This window comes from Cygnus olor, chromosome 3, assembly GCF_009769625.2.
Source record: "Cygnus olor isolate bCygOlo1 chromosome 3, bCygOlo1.pri.v2, whole genome shotgun sequence".
In the NCBI taxonomy this organism is placed as follows: Eukaryota; Metazoa; Chordata; class Aves; order Anseriformes; family Anatidae; genus Cygnus; species Cygnus olor.
Genome location: NC_049171.1, coordinates 42,234,895 through 42,259,396, shown reverse-complemented (window position 1 = coordinate 42,259,396; position 24,502 = coordinate 42,234,895). Strand labels below are relative to the sequence as shown.

At 37.2% G+C, this 24,502-nt stretch overlaps 1 protein-coding gene across 3 annotated transcripts in view; it reads right to left on the bottom strand.

The window, feature by feature from the left end:
* Positions 1-722: 722 nt before the first annotated feature.
* Positions 723-24,502, bottom strand: part of FUT9 (fucosyltransferase 9) — a 120,398-nt gene continuing 96,618 nt past the window's right edge. For all 3 annotated transcript variants that reach the window (XM_040552946.1, XM_040552947.1, XM_040552945.1), the window contains one exon: positions 723-10,303. In XM_040552946.1, coding sequence (XP_040408880.1) covers positions 9,216-10,295 — 1,080 coding nt within the window. In that variant the 5' untranslated portion in view covers positions 10,296-10,303 and the 3' untranslated portion in view covers positions 723-9,215. The remainder of the gene's footprint in view (positions 10,304-24,502) is intronic.

Genomic DNA, 24,502 nt, shown 5'->3' with positions numbered 1-24,502 from the left:
AAATGTCTTGTACTTTCAGGAAAATCAAATGATTGCTCAAGGAGTGCCACTTTGCATCGTCAAAAGCAAGGCAAAGTAACTTCAACAGTAGTACCATAATGATTTAGCTATGTTGCTTACTGTACACAGGAAAGTCATACAAGAGTCTACATGAATTCATTCTGACCCTGACCACTTGCAAGGATTTCGTGTATAACTACTTAAAAAAAAGCAAAATACTGTTTGTGAAATCTCAGCCAGAAGTCATGGGAATGACTAGCAACAATCTTTAGATCCAGCTCTTGTTGAGAACTACAAAAAGAAAAAGAATGGCATTAGACCTACAAAATAATGATCAAAGACTGTAGTACACTTAGAATGTTTTCTTTTATTTTAAATATACCTATTACAATAATTTGTTAGGCTTATATAGAGCACTATTATTTACATAATTCAGTGTTCGTCCTTTGGGGTGAATTCCAGTGCTCAATAAATAAGAGTCAGTGAGCTGCTTATTAACCATGTCAGAATCAGAGTTCAGAAAGATTAATTTCACATAAATGATGAAAGTCCTTGAAATGGTTACAGTTACCTACGGTTTCATACAGTAGGTATCTTCTGACTGCAGTCAAATTGTGTTTAAAATTCTGACCATAGTTATAGGTAATCAGAACAAAGACTAACAACAACATCAAATTAAAAATATACTGAAAAACATCAGTGGTTAAACCTCTACATTTTTCGGATGCATCTCAGGGTGATGATATTGTTCGAAGGTAACGAAGAAACAGTTTGGTAGAATTCCTGTTATAAAACATCATGGGGCAAAATATACAATCACTGACAAATAAAAAATACAGCTTTTTACAAGATTTCCTTTTAACGTGGCATCTTAAAATGTGCCTGCAGATAAGAATGGTTTTCATTCTTTTATTAAAATTCAGTTTTCCATGGTTATTATTTCTTACACATGAATTTATGCATTATGTATGCTATTTAAAACATATAAAAGATTAAGTTGTCAGTACAAGAAATATTATTAGTTGAGAACATGAATAAAGGGTTCATATTAGATCCCATTCAATGTTATGTGTGTAAGCTCAAATACACAAGAAAGGAACTTTGGTCCTGATCTTTCACTAGGAGAGTAAATGTGGTCCCATGTTTCTACACAGACAACTTACTATCTTTACGGAGATTGTGCCAGTTCTGAGTGCAATCCCATGTTAACATGATCCATGCCCAATGTGGGTTTGAATCAGGACAAACAGCTTTAGGGTTTTTCTCCTAATTCTCATCAATATATTTTGGAGGTCAAGTCCATGGCACATCATGAAAGTGGCTGAATATCTATGACATTCAGCTATGGCACCCATTATTGTTTCCCCAACATAGAGAAAGAGAGGGAAATGCAGCTCATAACCACCAGGCATTTATCCTAGCGAATGTAACATTATTGTCATTATCATGGACCAGAAACCGTTGTTTATTGGCAGTACGCCTGCTTGTTCAACAAAACATTTTGAATTTCAGCAGCATTACAGCTTTGCAAAGAATAGTTTCTGAAGTACCTTGTTACAGTTTTGAACATCTGGCACATTTAAGACACCCACCCACCTATTTAAACAATATTTTAAAGCAAAATTAATGTTTGATATAAAATAACAGTTGTGTTGTAAATGTGGAAAAATAGACTACAAAAAATAAGTATAAAAGTGATATCAGATTTATGAATATGTTTCATATACAAACAAGTCCAGGTGACTAATCTGTGTGTTAGAAATGGCCCTTGACAGGCTGTGTCACAACAGTACATCACATTTTTCACAGTTTACAGTAACACAGTTAGATTCACTATATGATGACACCTTATATAAGAAAAATAGTATTTTACAAACTATACATTTGGCATCTGTTTTTAGATTTTTTTTTTTTCTGTTTCTTTGTCAGTTTTTTTTCTTTTTCCTTTTTTTTTTTAATTTTCTTACAAAATAGTGCAAAATTACAGTGCGTTAATAGAAGATTTTGGAAATCCTAATAAAAAGACATACGTAACCTTTTTTTTTTTTTAATTATTATTATTAGTATTCACTGGAAGCATTTTGGCACATTAGGATTTTGTATAGATGGAAAATCTTCTCATTTTGTTGTCTTCAGGATATCCATCGAATCCTTGAAACATTAACCTGCACCAAGGGAGTTAACTTTCCATACTTTTTAATCTCATTTAACATATGCATTACAAAAGAAAACAGCAAAGGAAAATATAGATTTTATGGTTAAATTATTTACCAAACTGCATACATATATCAGACAGGCTTTTCATACCACGTTGTAAGGAAAAGGACTGATGGGAACATTTTCATTTGGTGACTGCTAAGTGGTTAGTTATAGCTTCAAGGCTCTGTAGGAAATTTATCCCAATTTCATAGATTTAAGCATGAGTTTATGGTATATCTTTCACATTTTGCTGTCATGCATGTCCTTGTGTATAGATTCAAACTGTCTGTATCAAGTCAGGGGGACAGGGTTTCATGAAATCCTATTTTATGCTGGACTAATTCATATACAGAATAACCAACAATTGCTTTTCCTGCCAATTTGCAATGATTAGATGATTTTTTTACTAATTATTTACTTAGGAATGTTAATGAAGAGTTCCCCCAGGTATGAATACTTCATTTGTACAGACAAGCACCATACTTCAAAGAAATGCCAATACTCTTGAAGACAACAGAGACTTCTGTGTAATCACAAACAGGCATGGTGCAGCCTGCAGGACTGGGAGCACCCTAGGTCACCCTGTCTGTGCACTGAGAAATGCACAAAGATGTTACATGCGTCTCACTTTAGTTCTTTACCTCCTTGGCTAAAAGTAGGAATGAGAAGCCTGGTTGAGATCACAGTATCACCTGCTAGAGGTTCCCAAATAGCCACCTGCACCAACCTACTCATAATTCAGGCAACTAACCCAGAGGTGAAAGGCTCTGCCATGTGATCAAATCTCTGAACTCTTCATTGCACAGAAACTGTTGGGTTCAGTTAATTGCATGGAGAATATGGCAACATAAAGGTTTCTCAATTAAATAGCTTTCCAATAGAGTAATTAAGTGACTTTTTCCAATACAGAAACCACAGGATGATGTCTCTAGAACTAAGTATTTCTCATGAGTTTATGGTTTTATTATCTGTATCACTCTGTGGCTTTTGTGCCATGAATTAAAATTACTACTGCATGGTTTATTTAATCAGTTTCTTGGCATTTCTGTACTTTTTATGAACATATCTAACCAGTATGAATATTACACTGATTCTTTGAAGTTAGAATGGGCTGTAGCACTAGAACTATTTATTCAAATATTAGAAGGAAAACATCCACGAATGAGAAGGTTGCTTTCTACCCTAGCAATTCCACTCTGGGCTCATCCTGTATTACTGAATGGGAATGTCCCAAATCAGCTACTGACTTCAGTGGAATATTTGCCTGAGCAAGGAGTAAAAGATGAAGCTTAAACAACCATTTTGTATGAATTGTATTTGTATTGATTAAGGTCTAACATCTAAAAACCACTTATATTAGAAAAACAAAACAAACAAAAAAGCAGAATTGTCATCCAATGTTAATAAGAATACCCACCAACTGTTAGATAAACAAGTACTTCACCTAGATTCTCTTCTCAATAGTTTACTGGTTTGGATGAAGAAAGCACTTGAATATTTGACTAACTTCCACCATTAGACTTAAAGGTCAGAAGGCTCCCTGTCAGCCTGCATAGACACACTGGTGCCCTCTGTCTCTCCCAGGCTGTTGATCTCTAGTTCCCAAACCTCTAGTTTAGCTTAAATAAGTAGTCCAATTAATTTACTTACAAGTCAGCTGTTTCTGGTTCTATACTTCTCCAAGATGAAGGATGCAAACATTTCCTCAACAGTGGGAATAAGACCACATGCTGTTTTTCAATTATATGCCTTTTCTTATCCTCAGAAAGCAAATAAGAGGTAAATCACGTTTAGATGTTCAAATAGCATTTGGTCAATGCTCTTAGATACATGGTTTAATTCTTGGGTTGCCTTTTGTGGAGTCAGGAGTTGGACTTGATGACCCTCATGGGTCTCTACCAAATCAGGATATTCTATGATTGTTCTATGATTAGACTCATCCCCTCTAGGACATACTCAGTCTGGGTTAAATGGAAGCAGATGTGACCAGGTTTTATACTTTCTTGCTAGGAGAGTATTCTAAATACTATCTCAGCAAGTCTCAGCTCCTCTCACCTCTGTATTCAACACCCAAGTACACAGCACAGGGAGGCTGTAATGTGGGGTGCCATGCTGAGTGGATGACATGAGGTGATGGTGGCACGTTATATGCTGAAGCAGAAGAGTAGGGCCAAAGTCTGATGGATAAGCACTAAGCCATAATTAGTCTGAAGAGTTTTCAATTTGGAGTAGCCAGTTCACTCACAGAATAGACACATGGATGCTAAAAGGACACACAAGTTGGCCTGTGCTATAGACTGTGCTCTCTGGCACAATTCCCAAAGACAATAAAAATATACTGTTAGAAGCCCCAGTGCATTAAAGCATTTAAGATGCTCTTAAATTTAAGCATGTGCTTGAGTCTCATGGTCATATGCATGTGCTTAAGGTCCTTTCTGAACTAGGTTCAAAAAGCGTTGTTGCATAAGTGCAGAAGGATTTATTTCAAAATCAAAAAAAGAAAAGATATTAAGAATTCTTCATGTCAAACAGGAAATATGATTAGCTTACTGACAGACTTCAGTCTTCCACCCCCAATGTTATTTTTTATCTAATAAAAGAGATAATACAAGGCCAACAGGAGTGTCATTCTTGAATAATCAGCAACAGTTATTGGTTATTTAACTGATGCTTGCCTGATTAGAGATGAGAGAAAAGTATATGGTACTTTTTTTTTTTTTTTTCTCTTCAATTCCAGGTTGAGAAGTGAACATAAGTAGCTACAGCCAGTAACTGTCTGTTTACTGTGATCAGCAGTGCCAGTTACACAGACAGTGCTCAGTCTGTATGAAGTCTGCAGCCCCACATCCATATTCTACCTCTCTTTCTTTTCATTTGATGTATTTCTTACAAACCAAATATGTTGCTGGTTCTTTCTTGCACGGTCTGTGGGCCTCACTCAGGCTGCTTGTTCATTGCAATCACAGCCACCTTGGATGGCAAGAGACATTCAAAGAAACTGGGGACCAGAATTTACTAAGGAAGGGAGATCTCACATTGAGCATGAGCTACTATGGTCATTGAGTGTTGGTGAAATGAAAGGAAAAGTCTGCTTTAGAAGGATCTGCTGCCAGTTTGTCTGATGTCTGTTCACATTCAGTGGGATAGCAATGCATCTGCTGTTAGCATTTATCTGTTTTGGATCTTATTTTCCACACTGATTAAGACAGTAAAATGTTGATAGCTCAGTGTAGCACAGAGTGCCTAAAAACAACCAAAAGAAGGTATAGTAAAAGAAAGAATAATGATTACTCTATCTTCAATGACTGACGATATAATATGTGACAAGTAAGCATGCTGCTGGATTACTGGGCTGGCAAATAAAATGAACTGACTGGCTGAAATAAAATTGTTAAGAAAATAGTAAGAATTGATGTGATTTCTCATCTTTAATTTCTTTTTTATTTTACAACTATCTTCTTTTGACAATGGTACCATGGCATAAATAATGCCTTGTTTTCCATTTTAACTAATTCTATGTAATTTTTCTTTCCATAATTAATTGGTTTTGCCCATTCTCCTTCACAGCGATTTACTATTTGAACCCATTACGCTAATTATTCATGTAGGATGGCTCAGAGAAAGAGCACAGACAGACTGGAATCAATCTTCTGTGAGTTAGGTGTGTAGGTCCAGGCAGACTGCATTTTTGCATACATGAAGTTCAGATAATTTACATCCATTGTTTCCATCATTTACCACCTAGGCTGGATATGCCTGAAGATGTTACAGCTTCTGTCAGCAAAGCTCTTTACATTCAGGACTGCTTAAGGTTTGACAATACACGTAGATCCCCCTAAAATCTTCATGAAATGGATGACTCACTTATGTTCCAGACCGCACACTTCAGGAATATCAGTGAGGTATTAGGGCCACGTCTCTTGTTAGGACTTGATCATAATTCTTAGTCATTTCAATCTGGTTTAAATTTCTCCCGTTTTATTAATCTTTGAAACAATTCAAGTAATGCATCCTGAAGGCAAAGTATACAAGCTTGTGTAGAGTTTTTGTGACAAGAACAACTCTGTTTCCAGTTCCAGCAAAAGACTGTCATGTACCTTAAAATTCAGCACAAGATTAACCATGCTGACTGGATCCAGTGCTCACAGAAGTAACAATATTACTTGCAGGCTTAACACTTAAGCATATATTTCAAAACTTTCCAGTGTATACTCCTATTGATCTTTTTAGTAACAAGTAATATATATTCCCATCTCATCTCATTATTGTGCTTACTTGTTATTAATATAAGAATTTATCAGCTGAATCTTGAAGCCAAGGAATTAGTCTCCTCTGACTAAGGTTTTGTAATGCCCAGCACAACTCCCGCTATCTGGAAGGAGGAATGAAATAAGGGACTGCGCATGTTCACCAAAGGGTGAATATACTTCCACTGAGGTCAATGCAAAGAACTTCCAAACTCCAGCATCAAGGAAATCAGGTAATCTAGCCAAAGCAGTGCCATAATCAGCAGCTGAGAATTTCACAGCCCTAAAATCAAAAAGTATGAAGAAACAGAAGGGTTTTGTTCCTGTGGGCAATAGCCACTTGCCTTCAAAATGATAGAAATATTATTCACATTACAACAATGTCAACGCTTGGTTTTAGAAGACTGGGTTTCCTTATATTGCATTAATTTGCAAGGTAAGCCCATCTTGTTTCCTACTGGAATGCTGGTGAATTTAGGAGGTTCACAGTATCTTGTAAATTAGTTTTTTAAGACAACAATACACAGTATAAATAAATATCTAAATGGAGACATAGGGAGAACATAGGGAGAACACAAGTGTTTCTGTAAGATTTTCAGAGGAGTTTCTGAGTTTAGAAATGTAAATATATTACTCTTACAGCCTTCCATGTTTCTGTTCCGGCCTGGGGTAAACAAAGTATCTCACAAATCACTTTATTGTTTGTTAATGGTTATCATCACTTATAACTTGATCCATTATTGCAGCAAATTTGTTGTCTGCAAGTTTAATCTTAAGTATTTATCAATTACACTGCTTGATCAAGGTCTTCTACATCACATAACTAGAAGTTTTTCCAGTTAAACCTTTAGACTTTTTTCATTCTTTTCTGTATGTAGCTTCTTTTACCAGACCTTACATTAGTAGCAGGACATGTATTTGTTCACAGTAAATGAAAAGCATCTCATACCTTCATGTTTCAAGCTTTTTACATGTTATTTTCTTTTTCTTAGGATTAAGTCTCGAAAGTTTGAACTCAATGTTCATCTGTTAACTATTGGAACAATGTACTAATTGTACTGTGTGATGCTTACCAGTGAGTTTGTACCTTTTAACATTTCTTTTACTTCAATTTCTTTTACAACTCTTTCTGTAGTTTAAAGAAAAGATAATATAGTCAGAAAAGAATTCACATTTCTAGTATGATTTTAAAACATATCAAAATAGTAGACACAAGATTCTGAGAGCTGACTGCAACTCAGTAGAAACTGTAATCTGTAATATTTTGACCTAAAAAAAAAACAAGCTGATTGGCTTTCAGTTGGTATCAAAATATATCCATATGTCTACATCATTAAACTAACCTTGTACTATACACAGCAATCCAGAATTTAAGTCTTAGCTGTTGAAAGAAAAAAGTAATAAAATCAAATGACACACATTAGAAACAGATACATTTTTAACAATCATGACAATCATCACATTTCTGTATTTGTTATCAGAGCAAATTTAATACTTAAAATCTGCTTGTATATTCAGATTTTGAAAGCATCTACTGTTCTCAAGAATGCATTTGTTTATACCTGTCACACAAAATATTTTCAGAAAACAAAACTCATTAGCTTAATGAGTTGAATGGTTGAATATGTCATCTTGATAACTTATTTACTGATTTTCAGCATATTTCTTTCAGAAAAGAAACTCACCACTCAGCAAGTTGTCCAACTATAATTACAGTTCAACAGATCTTTACAGAATTGGAGAGAAATTTGACAATTGAAAAAAAAAAAAAAAAAAGAGAGAGAGAGAGAAATTTCTAGAATCTTTTAACAAGCTATTTCTAAAAGGTTACTATTACCAGCTGAATTCAGTGCATGAGTCTGATGCGATCAAATGCCTATATTAAAATCTGTTTACTTCTGTATCAGTATAACACCAATTACAGCCCTGATTCAGGTAAACAATACTTGATACACAAGGAAACTTAAGGACATGCTGCATTTAAATGCATTCAAAAGTTGGATGAATCGGGCTTTGATCACTAAGATTGTTCATCTTGTTTATATCTGGCTTCTCTACTCTTCAGAGGGTAACAAACATATTCCTAAAGTAACTCTAGGAGCTGTTTCTTAGGAAACTCATCCTTTTTAGAAACAGAGTGACTGCTATTGTAATACCTTTAAAAAACTGTATTTCTACATTCTGCACCCTTAAAAAGGGGTGCAATTGATCGCACTGGAATAATGACAGATATTGAACTTCACTGTGTTCTTAAAATATAAGATGACCCATAAAAAAACTTTACTGTTTTTTAAAACATTACACACCTTTCAGAATAGAACAGAAAATTATGTTCTTAAAATTCTCTATGGCATTTAAGAGTCGTGTCCTCATTTTCCAAATAGGTTAAAAAGCAAATAAAATCTTAAAAAAAAGGAAAAAATGTTAAAAATGACTACTTTATGTGCAAGACTGAGGCATACTTCATAGACAATGTGAAAAATCTTGTTTAAAAATTATAGTAAACAATCAAATATTCTTCAGTGCACGTAATTAGTATGTACATTATAATTTAAAACTGAGTATTGATGACTGCTGCTCATGATCTTTAAAATCTTTTACAAAATATAAATAGGACAGCCAAGAGAGGATAGCTGAAAAACCATGACATAAGGTTTTCTCTTCCTTCTTTTCTTATTCCTTTCCTCTCCACTTGGACTAAAGATCCATCTGGCTTCTTCAAAAAAGTGCACACGCGCACACAGACACACACACATACACACACACACATTAATTCCAAAACCATTTTTCTAAATTTCCAATTGACTTGTATTCCTGGTGTCTTTTCACATGATCACAAGCAAGACATGCATGTGATTCCCAAAACCTAGGAAGATGCACTGAGAAATCCTTCTTCCAGTTGAAATAACTAAGGTACATCTTGTTATTTTTGTCAAGCATTAGAAGATATTCTGCCAGCTCTCTTGGGGAGAGAAAATCTTCCACGTGTATGAAAGAATCTGATGGAATGTAATTCTCATAGTTTTCTCTGGAAGGGCCCAGTACAACTGGTACTGATCCAGCCAGAAGAGCATTGTAAAGTTTCTCAGTAATATAATCTTTGTGGATTGAATTTTCAAATGAAAGGTAGAATTTACAAGTAGAGATAGTTGGAATTAAGTTTTTGTCATTGACGTAGTCTCCGAAGGCTTGCCCATAGGTATGGATTTCAATGTATTTGCTAAGCTCATTGTAATACTTGACTCGAGCATGCTCAGGGTTCCAGTTACTTACAACCCAACACACCAAGTTTTCTTTACTTGGCACTTCATATGTAAAGGAACTTGTACCGACCATCATGAAGCCATAAGGCACCTGAATATCTGAATCACGCCGGTAAGTCAGGGTCAGGTTAAAGAGGTGTTCAATGCCACTCTTTTGTGGAGTATGAGTTGGAGACTCCAAGTTCATCCAAATCCATTTCTGGAATGGTGGCCTGGCTTGCTGAGGTAAATTAGTCAGATCCCAGCTAATGTCCCTGTGATGAATGAGAACTGCATGGGATTTGTTATATAGTGAGCGGTCAATAGTCAGATGGCACCCATGGATGTTGAACATTGTTTGGCAGGATGTTAGATCAAATGTCTGACCAAATGGCCAAACCCAGATCAAAATAGTAGTCTCGTTAACATTATCAGTTTTGGAAGAAAAGAAGCTCTTCATTTTCAAAACTGAGCTGGCTGATTCTATAGGACCAGAGATCCAACTGTTTGTTGGTTTAATATAAATTAGTATAAATGCCATGAAACAACCAAGGACAATGAAGATAATCAAAAATGGCCGGAAAATTCCTTTAGATGTCGATGTCATAATTTGTTCTGAGAAAAAAAAAAAGAGAGGAAGAGAAAGAGAGAAAAAAACATCAGATATTTAAATCACATATATATGTCTTGTTAATGCAATCAGACATCAGACCCCCAAATGGACAAATTTCAATATCATTGAGCTATAATCTCAGAAACTTCTTTTAAGTAGAGAAGGTATGTTGTGGGTGCCCTATCCCTGAAAGTGTTCAAGGCAGATTGGATGGTGCTTTGAGCAACCTGGTCTAGTGGGAGGTATCCCTGCCCATGATAGGGGGGTTGGAACTAGATGATCTTTAAGATCCCTTCCAACCTGAGCCATTCTGCAATTCTATGATTCCATGAATCCATGTTTCTATGAATCTATGCGATCTTGCACAGCATTTCTGGCAAAATTTTGGATAATGGCATATTTCTCCTCTTCACATTAGAAGCTATTTGACATAAATTGAAAGTAGGGTTTTCATACATGTCATACTTGATATATATATATCAATGTATATCTTAAACAGTGTTTTTACTTAAAACTTAGGCCAGGGATTTGAGACAAATGAAATTACTCTTTGATTCTGTCCTTGTGTGTCTAGGTGAAGGATAATATGATGCAGTTTTGGTCCAGACATATTCGTATCTATATATGTATGGAGGATGCAGCTTTAGAGAAAAGAAAAAGGAAAGCACTGGAACTTTAATTCTGTTATCAATAAGACTGTCAGAAAATTAGCTTATGCCTTGGCACATGGGTATGAACATTTGTGTCTTTTCCTGAGAACTCCAAAAACAGATAGGGAAGGAAAGCAGCAATACAGGTTCTCAGCTCCCATATTCAGCCTCACAGTTCCCACATAAAGAAAAACAAACAGTAATATGTCCTTAAACATTTAGTTATGTTTTTATGCCACAGCCCTGTGTTAAAAATTACAAAAACTACAGATATGCTGCATCTTTTTGAGGCATCATTTACTTTTTTTTCCTGGGGAAAGAAAGGGTGAGAAGTTCATATAGTTTCCTTTGTCCTCTTTCTTGTAGTTTCTTCCTGAGATAACTGATAAATCTCTTTCCAGCACTCGCTTCCACTTGTTTCTTGTGAAACCTAGCAAAGTTAGGGATTGCTTGTGGTTAACCTCAACTGCTGTATGTAGCTCTAGAATGCAGAGGTGTTCTAAAAATAAAAATACTTAAACATGTGAAAAGTGCTATGACATAAAATGAAAAAGGAACAGAAGTTAGTTATCAAAAAGAAGTGTTCTAAATATACTGGCTGACTGTAGAAATGTAATTCTGCAGTACACTTCAATTACTATAAAATTTGTCTGACTTTCTTTTTCTGCATGTTTTTCAGTGCTTTGGATTTTTATTATCCAGCTCCACAAAAAAAAAAAAAAAAAAAAAAAAATCCACCCCTAAATATATATATAAAATATTCACTCTTAATAATAAAAAAAAAACAGTGACAGAAAGCAAAAAAATATTTTTATTTATTTATTTATTTTTAAACCAGCTCATCTCATTTAACCTGTGAAATAAACAATTACATTCAGCACAAAGACATGGTAGAATGTTGTGAGTGTAAAAGATGATGTGTAAGCATAGCAGCACAGTTACAACAAAAAACATTTTCACATTCATCATTTAGGAAAGGGACAGGGAGGGAATGTCATTCCTAGTTCTACACTACTACTATATCTTGAGGAAAAGAATTTTCCACACTTTCTCCCCTATTTTGGAAGGTCAGATGGTCTTAATTTTCTGTTTTTAGGTACTGTGGGTTAACCTTGGCTGGCTGCTATGTGACCACCCACCTGCTCTCTCAATCCTTCTCCTAAGCAGGACAGGGGCAGAAATTAAGGTGGAAAAGCTCACTGAGGTAAGGACAGGAAGATCACTTACCAATTACTGTCATGGGACAGTAAAACAGACTCACTGTGGGGAAAATTATTGTAATTTATTGCCAATGAAAATAGATTTGGATAGTGAGACCCCTCCAAGGGGAGCAGAAGGGATTGTTAATGGGGATTGAGGTCAGTCTATAACAGCTCCACTACGCCACTCCTTCCTCCTCACACTTTTCCCCTGTTCCAGTATATGGGCTGTAGTCTTTTTATACATAACCACTGGTCCAGCATGGGGTTTTCCACAGATTGCAGTGTGGATATCTGCTCCATCATGGCCCTCTCCATGGACTAGGGGGAAATCTTTGCTTTGGTGCCTGGAGCACCTTCTCTGCTCCTTCTTCTCTGACTTTGGTGTTCATGGGTCTGTCTCTAACACTTTTTTTTTTTTTTTTTTTTAACCCTCTCATTCCTCACTGCCTGTCTAGTGTATTTGCCCTTTCTTAAACACACTTTCTCCTAGGTGCTGCCATCTTGGTTGCTGGGCCCAGCTGTGCCCAGTGGCAGGGTCAGTGGATTTTGCTGGAGTCTGGCACAGGGCAGCCCCAGCCCCTCCTCACAGAGGAGCCCTGAAGCCCCCCCACCCCACCAGTGCCTGGACATGGACAGCCAGTACAGATATTTAAAATCTTGTGGTGTGTTTAGTCTGACTCCTTTGTCTCAGTCCCCTTCTTTTGGACATAGTTTAGCAAGGCCTCTATGCTTTCAAGCAAATGATCCTGAAAGGAGTAAAGGGGAGGAATGTTTGTGTCCATAACTTTTCCACTTACTCTCATCAGTTCAAGTTCCTCTGAAGGAAATTTGTGGTTTTACAGCTACATCACACTTTTTTTTTTTTTTTCCAGTTTATGTTGATTTTTGCTTGAAATACATCTAGAGGGGAGTTTATGATCCACAAGAGCAGAAGGTTCTTTCCCTGCCTTTCTATAATGACAGTCTGAGCAGGGTCTCTGAGGAATAAGGGATTTAAGTTGAACAGCTCTAGGAGATGAAACTCAAGTTAAAAACAAGGGGCTGAACCAATCTTTATGTGACTGTTCTTAGTTTCTCTGCTATTGAAGCCAACACAGAATAGGGACAGCTTTTCACTTAAGAGCTAGTGTGAGCTGAGTTTGAAGAATAGGTTGGGAAAGGTGTCTATTCACAGAGACTGATCATCTTCTGGAGACTGAAATGGCTGGCAAATCAGAAAAGTACCTTAACATCGTGCCTTGTAATGCAGTCACCCTCCGGTTAAAAGCTCACAAGGCTCTCATTACAGGGATTATTTTACACCAAGCTCATCTGCTAACTAATGAAACCCCCTGTATCATCACAAGACAATTGCTGCTACATAGGAAAGAGTCAAATATTATTTATTCTGTTCTCTGCAAGAAATTATAGTGTATTCACAGTGCAGTATTTGTGTAGGAAGTTTTGAACTATAATCTCAATGTGAGGATAAACACTTGCTGCTCCAGAATACCAACATTAATTTCTCACAACACTAAAAAAGTAAATTAACCTATTTTCTGTCCTCCAAATCTGTTTCCTCACATTGTTTTGGTGCCCTCTACTTATGTGCCCCCTACTGATGTGGGACCATGGTTCTTAGATTTTACCTTTCACTGAAACACTAGCCCACAGACAGGATAGTACTGTCTGGTTTTACATCCTTTGGGTTCAGAGAACTAACCATTCATTACACAGACTCAAACATCCATTAGGAAGCTACTGCTAACAGGATTGTGGAAAAGTGTTACAAAAGCAAGATGTTAAAACCTGGAATGAGAGGTTTGCAAGGAAGCAGAAGCCTAGAGCAGAATTCTAGCAATACCACTTGCTTATACTCCAAGGAGCTGACAGGATTTTGTGGTAACTGCAGTAATAACTATTAAGATATTCACTGGGAATAGCAATATTTTTTCAGAATGAAGTGCTAACCTCAGAAGCAATAACTTCTGCCTTCCTTAAAGCAGACTGAAGAACCAGCAAACTCTGCCTTCATGGCTTTTGGGACTCTTAGTTCTATATACAGGGAGGCAGTAGCACAGTGAAAACATACAGCAAGCACCTGTCGACAAATAGTATTGTCTTGAGAAGTAGCTTTTCTATAATGCTAGGATATAGAGATTGGTTCCTTTGTTTGCCCACTAGAATTTACGGAAGATTTATTTTTCACAATGTTCTTCAAAATGTGTTTTCCATATTTAACATTTCCTTCTTTCTTTTTGTGCCTAAGGTAACTACCAATCTCCTGCTGTAGTTCTCACATAAAGGTGACGGACACTAAGGAGACATTCATTACAAGACATCCAGCCAAATAACCTTAGCTCACCCTTCCTCTTTCATGGCTTTCCTTCCACCACAGAAGCACAAATTTCCTTTTTGCAGATCCCCTCCCCCATCAACCTCTGGCATGCCAGCCTCTGAAAAGAAAACTTTGTCAAAGAAATGTGTTTACTGAGACTACTGCCAACTGGAAGAATTCATTACCTTTGATAGTTTCATTATAAAGTACATTTCTGAGTGTTGTGACATAGTGAGTATCTCCTAGGTGCTTTTTTTCCTAGTTGAAAGTATAATATTTCATCAGTACAAGACTATTTTTCTCAGTACAAAACTTAGCAAGGTTCCCTTTAAAGTGCAAAATTTGGCATTATATCTGCAAGCAACTCCACGTAGTAGCAACACAACCAAGGAGATAGTAGCAGGGTACTAACAACATTAACCCTAAGTACACCAGGCAAGGCTTGCAAAAATATACATCTATTGTGTGAATGCATCATGTTCACAAAGAAATAAAATGGAATTTTATAGGAACTCTTTTATCATAGCTTCTTTGCAATGGTGACTTGTTAATTATTCCAGAAGAGATAGATATATATATTTTTTTCTGATATGCAACACTGCAGGAGGGAGAAAAAAGTTAACCTTCCTGGTCAATAATATCAATATCTGTTTCCTGGCATATTTTTATGCCATCTTCACCGGCATACTCTAAAAGTTTTCCCAGTAGCCCAAATATATACCTACTTGCACAAGTATAACTGTCATTACTAGTCTAGTACTGAGATCTTCCAAAGGCTTAGTGTCAAGGTCAGTCCTATGATTTTTCAATCCAAAAAGGCTGGCCACTGCATCCATCAAAAAAAAACTGTCTGGCAGCACTGGCAGTCACTGCAAATCTCCTAGAAGAGCTAAGATGGCTTTCTGAATCTGAATCTGAAAGTGTGTAGGGATGGTTTGTTTCCAAGGGTGGAAAGGGACATTGAGGACAATATTTTAAAATTAAGCTGGAGCAAAGGGACAGTGTTATTTCTGAAGTCATGGACACTGAATAATGAATAAAGATCTCTTGTTACTTTTCTCGCCTTACTTAGAATTCTGAATTGTTCAGGGCTAACTCTTATCTTTATCAGCACTTGGTCTCAGGAGAACTCAAGAAGAAATAGTTAAAAACCTCAAGATAGCCTCTGATGATCACTCCTGGGATCAGATTGGGCATCTCTGGCACAGAGGATTTATCAAAACTGAGAAGCAGAAGGACACTGAGGCAAACAGAGGTGTCAGAAATGGGCCCATCTAGAAGCAGATAGTATCTATGGAGATTCTCTGGAAATATTAAAAAGACAGTTGAATGCAGTGGGAACTGATACGAATCTCATGCAAACTATTGTTGGAAAGAACATTCCTTTGAAATTCCATTCCTTGTCCTCTGGCATATTGTAGCAGCCCCAGCCATGACATATCTACCTTTATGCAAAGGGTGGTGTTGTCTTAGACCAAACTTACAATTAGCTGGAAGTTTTTTAATCTTCAGTATTGAAAGAAAATGTATTGCTTCAGGATAGCTTGAGTTTATCTTTGTATCTCCAAGTCATTGCTGTGTGGACATGCCCCAAACTACTTTTGCTTCAGTTCTCCGAGACTAAAAAATGCTTCTTTTTGATGGAATTAACTCCTACTGCTCCCAGTTATGCCTTTTTAGCAACTGGAGTGGTGGATTTTTTTTCCCTGCATGGGCTTGTTTCCATTCTTTTCCACGCCTGTCCCACTGATTTCTGAAAGCAGCCCAGTCTGAAAAGACTCAACTGAGCTGCATAGAGTTAAAGGCTTTCAGGCTGAAAGTTGAATGAGCTGCTAATCTCAGGCTGTGTATTTTTATTCTATAGTTGTTTGCACCATTCTTTTTCTTCCCTTCTCCACCTCTTTTGTTTTTGGGTTATTTGTTCAATTCCTCAGATTCCAGTTTTGTGTGTTTGCACTTTGAGGACAATATAGAATGTTTTTATTCAACAGTGGTAATTTTTATTATGAACAGTTTTAGAAAAATGATCTAAGAGCACTGCAGGGACAGGTAGCATAATTAAGACAGATTGTTTAGGCATGGTGCTGAAGCAATCACTGGAGACTGTTAAGAACAGGTTAGACAAGCATCACTCAGCAAGGAGAGATTAGATTCTGTCCTCAGGTCCTGGGGCTGGGCTAGATGACCTCTTTTGATTCTTGCCAGCCTTATGGTCAGTGATGACATTAAACACAGATTGTTGTAAAAAGTACCTGACAAAAATGCAACCAGACAACCTAAAACTCCAGAAAATTGCTGAATAAATTAGTAAAAAAATCTCCCATCTTGAAACTTTTCTTGCAGTCTATGAAGCAGCATTACTCTATACAATGAAAATGTAAAGGAAACAGTGAAAAATCGTATGAACAACAACAACAACAACAACAAAAGTCCCTGTTTTCAAAGGCAAAACAGAAAGCTTCCTGTCAATTGCTGGCTGGGGTACTGCTGTTTTTTTGAGAATCTCTGAATCTTGTCCCCTCAGGCCTTGGTGAGGAACGCCCTATTCTCAGCTCCATTCTCCTGATCGCTGTGCAACACACAGCATGCTGCAATGGCTCAGCAGCCTTCAGCCTTCCCGTGTGATTGCCATCTATCCTCTCCTTCTCCCAGCGGCACTCACATACTGTCACTCCCCAGCTGCTGAGGCAACAGCTCAGTGGTTCCTTTCTGCAATCTGACGCTACAGCAAACAGCCTTAGCCAGGGACGCAGGGTCTTTTGTAATAACAGAGGGAAGCAGCTACAGCATTGCTCTCCATACTGGACTGATCCTACTTCCACACCGCACTGCCACATATTTGAAAAGGAAAAAGAAAAGAATCACATGAAAATCCCATCCAAGCAAATTTTTCCAGCCAATACAGCATTAGCATCAGGACACCCCACTTCACACTGCAGCTCTATCTCTTTCTATTTATGAACATAAGAGTACTGTCAGTTCCCTCCCTGGCACAACTGGAAAATTCATGCATGCAGAGCTTTAAGAAACCTCAGCAGCATTGCCAGGCTTGGTAACATGCAGAGACAGTAACTTTTTACCTTAATGACCATGTTGGCTTGTCCAGTCAAAGCTAGTTTACAACTGATAACATTCAGTGAAGGGAGTGGTGGCTTTCCATACTGTGCTGACTACAGAAAAGGTAGTTCTTCACCACCATACCTTACTAGCCAAGTTTATCCACCTCCCCAGGAAAGCACTTTTTGTCTTCCTGAAGATAAAGCTCATCCTAGTTATACAGCACAATCCAGTCTTCTTTCAAAAGCACTGAAAATGCTCTGCACCAAATGAAGCTGTTCAAAGAAAAGCACGTCCAGAGATGGGTAAGCTGGCTTCTTTCTCCCTTCTTTCCATGTGGTTTGGGGACAGCAAATTGCTGTTCTCTCTGATTGTGCCAGAACTGCAGAAAGAGCTGTTCAGTAGATTTGTGGCTGGCTTGTAAAACTGCAGCCAACCAGCTGAAATATGGAAAACATATCTGCACAAGCTATGAGTTTGTGATGGCCACCAGCCTACCAGAAAGCCCTAGTTAACTCACAGTAGCTGTGAAAATGGTGTGAGTTAAGTCTAACGGAGATGGGACATAAAGTGGCAAAAGAAGAATCATAGGCTTTGCTGTGTATATGTGCTAAACTGCACATCCCAGAATCACAGTTGCTTCTGGCTGATTTCGTAATATATAGTTGCTTAGTACAATGGAAAAAAAAATACCTCTCCATGCAAAGCAGACAGATCAGAGTCAGGAAAAGGTAGAAAATACCTGCTTATAATAGTGAACATTTACTAGGGGACATTACTTCTGTGGCAAAGCAAGGCTTTTGGAGCTCTAAGCACCAGCTGTTTGTGTAGATATGATTAGAGGCTGCGTGCAGTACTTACACTGCTGAATCTTGCTGCATAGGCAAGCTTGAAAATTTTAATTGGGATTTAATGCTGCTCTTTTTGCAGATACAACTGCAAAGATCTGGAGGATTCTGCCAGTGGCAGCATAACTCCTGAGACAGCTCTTTAGCCTACAAAGAAAGCCTGAGAGGTCTCTAAAACTTCCCATAAAATCCTCATAATTTGATCTCTTCTTAACATTTCATTTCTCTGCCTGCCTAGCACCTTTTTCTTAAGAAACTCATTAATACTCTGGCTTTTGGATCTGTACTGATATCATTTTTTTAGGATGCAAATCAATGGTCTTGCTTTAATTTACAAAGCCTAAACTGTTAAGGATTCTAGTTGCCGGAGAGAAAACTGCCCTAGAGAGAAAAGGGAGCAACTGAAGTGCTCACATCAGTTGTAATCAGCTCTATGGCTGAAAGGGAGAAAGACATTTACTTATAAAGTAAGAATAAAAATGCAGAAGAGAGCTGAGGATTTATAGTGGTTATTATTATTATTATTATTATTATTATTATTATTATTATTATTATTATTATTATTATTATTATTATTATTTAATGTCCCTATTCTTTGCAAATAAGACTTTTTTGCCACTCACAGGGTTAAAGGATGGACATTGTTTTAGAAGTCCAGCCAATTGAAGTGAATTTCTCAACCATTCTGAACAAAGAAGTAATGAAGTCTTTGTCAACAGGACTCGACAATGGCCAAGAGTCCTTATACAGGTTCTGCAACTTCTTGTCCACATGACCTGAGCAGAGCTCCACACTGCTCTTGCTTTCTTAAAAGAGACTCAGTAACTCAAAGCTTGAGGTTAAAGTCGGTGTATATAAAATACAAATCGTATCGTAAGATACTGAGTGCCAAAAATGATCATCGCTTATTTTCTGTCTTGGAAAAATGTACTTCAAGTAAGCGAGCACTTATAAGTGCAAGTGCCTCAGTACAAAATACATGGACAACTGGAAAAGCACCAATCATTTTCCTATTGCACACCAGCAGTTATGTTTTCAAGGTGAATTATGTTGATAAAGTGTTAAACATTTTAAAGAATGAGCCTGGTAGGTGTAAGATGGAAGGTCATTATAAAACAGGACTCTTAATGTAAGTATTTTATCTTGCTGGAGCAAAGAAGTGTGTAAGTCACTATAAACATTAGCCAAATTTGGAAATTTTAAAAAAAAAAAAGGGAAACTTTTTAGAGGCCAATCCAATTGGCTTCTTACTCATGCACAGAAAGCAAGAGCAAGATCCACAAAAAAAAAAAAAAACAAACATAATTGCTCATAACGTTTTTATAAGAGCTTAAAAATCATGCATATACATACACTCACACACAAACAGAAACAAAACTGTAATCCACCAAAACCTAAACAGCAGAAGATTAAACAGTAAGGATGAAAACATATTTTAAATATAATATAAGTATTAGATAGTATATATTGTAAACCCAGCAAAAATAGCAACCCCTAAGCCTCTCAAACTGCACATTCTTCTGAGAAAACAAAATCTCAGTTAAGAGAAACCAGTGGTTAATTTCTTGGAGTATCTCTTTGTGTGTATAAGGAAAGGAAGAACAAAGAACTGGAACTACTAGTATAACAACCTGAGAAATACAAAGCTGTAACAACAAGTCACTGAAAAGACATTTTCTATAGAAAAGAAAAAAAAAATCTTTCAGTCAAGAAACAGCAAATACATAAGAGGAATGAGTTGAAGGAATTACAGTCTGGAAAAAAAAATCCTACAGCAGTTATAAACACCTGCTTGCTCTAAGATGATGTTTTCTTGTTACTACTTACTGTCTGGGTTAACATATGCAGCGATACCTCTGAAAGCAACTCTCGTGGTTAGAATATAGGAAGGAAGAACAGGTTGATGACAATAAATTGCACAAAACAGATTGGTAGCTAGTACAGAGATCATGCTTAATTTGAAAAGACTCAGGTTACTTGCTATGGAACTTGCTGTTTCCTAGCTAATTTTCTTCCTTTTCAGCCTGTTGAAAAAACAAGTTGAGTATCTGCAGTGTAAGTTAAAGCAGTCCATTCTGATGTTCAGTTACTGCATTTTACTGTCATACATTATTTTATTGTTAATAGAGCAAAAATTCCATAGTGAATTCATGTATTTTTTACCGTTACAGTAACAGGTTAAAATAAAATTATTTACTATATCTTGAAAATAGAATTTGCTAGGCAGTTTTTTTTTTTTTTTTTTGCCATCATAAGGTTTGCAGCCCATACTTTTTATCTGCTACAATCCTACTGTGCATATTAGAAAGAGGCATTTAAATAGGGGTGAAAAAATAGTTCTCATTTGTTCCTGTACATGAGGAAGACTTTCTATAGCCATCTTACTCAGAAAGCAGCTTTCTAAAGAAAGTCAACTGAGATATCTAGGAGCAAATACAAGGAGAAAATGAGAGGACAATGGAAAGAAATTAGAAAATGGGAAAAAAAAGGAGCAGTCTGCTAAATTCTGTTTTCCTCTGCTTTGAGAACACTGGTGTAAAAAAAAAATGATGGCAGACAGTTGCCTTTATTTAGTCTGTGTCTCCCTGCAGTTAGCGCAGCTTAGCACAGGTGGGTAGGACTAATTTGATGACAAGGATGATAAGAGGGACCGAAACTCATGCTTGGTTAGCCTACCCGCAGTCCTAAGGAGCCCCAAACCAGAAACAGGCACTACTAATAAGGCTCAGGGGGTATGCTGGTGTCTGACTCCAAAACTGCAACCCTGAAAACCTCTGTTCATTTGTTCCTTAATGCTGGTCATGCTTGAACTCTCCCTGGCCCTCTGCCTTTCAGCCTCCTGTGCACTCAGCAGCCTGGTGCCAGCACATGCCTGGAAGGGGCTCATTCTTCACAGGGAAGGCCCACTTAAATCGATAAACCAGCTATTCTCCCAGCTCGCAGCCCTGAGGAAGGACTTAGTAGCTGTGCCTACAACAGCAGACTCCATCTCAAATGCAGCGTTAGCAGCTGCTTTTTGCTTCTCTGCTTTTAAACAAATTGGAATGGGGTGAAGTCCCTTTATGCAGCACTTGAAGCTACAATCTCGGTTGAGAGATACAAATCCTACTTCAGCATGAAGTGATTCGGTCCTGGGTATTTCACTTTCCTTAAAGATTTCCTAGCTCCTTGATGGCAGTGACTGTTGATTTTAAAATGTGAGAAGAGCTTTAGGATTAGAAGGAAAGAATCCTTTCCTCCTTATTGGTGCCCGAGCTGCTAATCCAGACACTACTATTTTCCCCTGACCTCTTTCTGTCTCTTGCCTATTGACTCCCTAATGATTTATGCCCAGGGGCGCATCTGAAGCAGCGGAGCATGGAGTCCAGCTTCCTTCCCTGTGCAGTTTACAGCCTTGTAATGGGGGATGGTGCAGGGAGGTGGCAGAGGTGGTCCGAATCTCCTGTGTTGGAAAGATCACAAAAAATGGTCTGTACGATAGGTGACTGTTTTTGCCACCCTCCTCTTGCTAGGATTAAAAGGTGTAATACCCCAATTTCTTCATAAAAGAAAGAGTCTAGCTCCCTGATCTCAGGGGAGGATTCCCAGCTCTGAGTCCCAAGGAGAAGGATCCACTCCTTAAGAGCACCAGATGTACGTTGGTGAGGGATGGAGGAAGGCACATCCCAGTCCCATTTTAGGCAGCCTCTTCCATTGCTTTTCCTTTGTGTCTCCACCCTCACCAGCCTAATTTCCTGCATTTAGGTGGGCAGCCTAAATACCCTAAGGAAGCTTTTGGGTTCTTATCCTGAGGCTGACAGCTAACAGCCAGCCATGCTAATGTTTAGGGCACAAGCCGGATCTGAGTGCAGATTCTGGCATGCATGGTCAGACACCAAACAAAACAAAAGACCAAATTACTATGAAGTCTCCCTCCCAGCCAAATTAAATGAAGTAAATAAAATTCTTATGATGTCATCTTTCATAAAGGGAGTGAAATCAAAAGCAATAATAATAACATTAGGAAATCTTGATATTTCTGACCAGCATATTGATCTGATGAAGAACAGCATGGTTTTGCCAACTTTAAATCACTATTAGAGCCTGTTGGTGCCCTAAAAAGCCTCTTACATGGAACAGAGAGCAAGGTGATAGGAGAACTTCCTGGCTCATTTATCAGTTTCACATGAGTTCAGTTGAATGAAATTTAATTTGGGTTAATCACTTTCTATCTCATTTTTTTACAGCTATAGCATGAAACTAATGATATTTTCCCTCCTTTAATAAAATACTTTAAATAGTCTACAGATTATAAGCACCATACAAGCAAAACCAATGCTGCATTGGTAATAGCAATAGTTTCATTTCTGAAATGCCTTCCTTAAATAATCTTAAAGGACTTTTACAAGCATTAGTTAAGTTCTAATCATAGCACAGTTAGAAAATTATTACTGAAACTGCTTTAGTGGGAGTAAAGGAGGGGTGAAAATGAAGTCCAAGAAAGATTAAATGATTTACATAATGCCATAAAGTTTTTATGATATTTGACAATGATGATTTTAATTTATATCAAAATGGTTGCATCTGTGGGATAGAATATCTTCCTTCAAACAAATGTCACCAGAAACTAGTCATCACATTAATTCAGACCAGATACCTCTAGCATATCTTCATTTCAATATCTGAAAACACATCCTGAACTTCTTGACTGTAGTACATTAGTAGAGGAAAATATAAGATATAATCAGGAGACAATATAAGCCAATGACCCCTTGATCTGTACAATAAATAAATAAATAAATAACACCTTGAACTCTTTTTTTTTTTTTTTCAGAACACTGGAAAACACTGTCAACAGAGCTGAATTTATTGAAAGACAAGAAGTATCAGAGATGAAATCTTGCTCACAGAAACACTAGCAAGCCTTCTATTAATTTCAGTATGGTTAGGGTTTTGTTCTTTCAACTGAATGCAGCAACATCTAAGAAGTGAGAAAAAGAGCACAAAAGCTATTCCTTTGTGACCAAAGTTGGCTTAGAAATGAAAAACCTAAGGCAACTCAAGAGACAGCAAGACAGATATATGTCAGAGCTCAGAGAACCTAAACTCTAGAACAAGTTACAAATAATAAACACTCTCCCCTACACAAACACACACACATACAGTCTGTAACCTTAGGAAATTTAACACATTTTTTAGATTCACTGAAATGTCTTATCAATTCCGCTTTACATTCTTTGTGCCTGTACCCTTACATACATCATCTATATGTATGTAAATACATGCACACACAAACACACATGCTTATAAACATATAGGAAACTACTGCCTAAACCGCTGGACAAGGGCAGAAGCAGTGGGTCTAAGGAGATAAGCTGCTGCTTTGCTGTGTGACAGCCAGGAGATGTAGGTGGCAATGGCACAACTACTCCTGCCTCACTGACAACTATGAGGGAGAGAAACAGAGCACTGAATTCAGAGAGACACTGAGCAGGGGAGGGATGGGTGAGAAGAGGAGTTGAAGAGTGGAGATGGGGTTATTGTGTATGAGAAATAAAATCTTTTTCTTTCTTATGTACCTTAACCCTTTTATCAGAAAGGATGTGAAAGAAAGCACTGATCTCAAACACTTCCCTTAGAAAGAAGCATAGCAGCAGGCTGAATCCTGCAGTCCTGAACATCATTAAGAGCATAAGACTTCTGTATACATATCTTGAGATCAGAAATCTGCCTTCAGACTTTTGGAAAAAAAAACTACAGCAAGGAAGAGAAGGCAGTTGCTCATACCAGGATGTTGATGAAATTTGTGCATGACGTGGCAATAGGGTGGATTGACTCAATAATCGTTTCTAATATGCAAACAAGTACGTCTATTTTCATAGCTGACATGAATAGAAAGCTTTAAAGATAAAGGATTCTTAAAATCCATTTTAGTTTTCATTCTTATTCTGCTCTTTTTTTTTTTTTTTGCATTTTCCATTTCAGCAATTTTTTTTTTTTTTTTTTTTTTTTTTTACTGGTTAGTATCTTTCAAGGTTACTATGCTTTTAGGTTGGTTTTGGGTCTTAAATACAACACATATGATAATTGTTTTCAACCAGCTACTTCTAGTGGATTGATTTTAACTGCCAATACAAAGGCATTTATT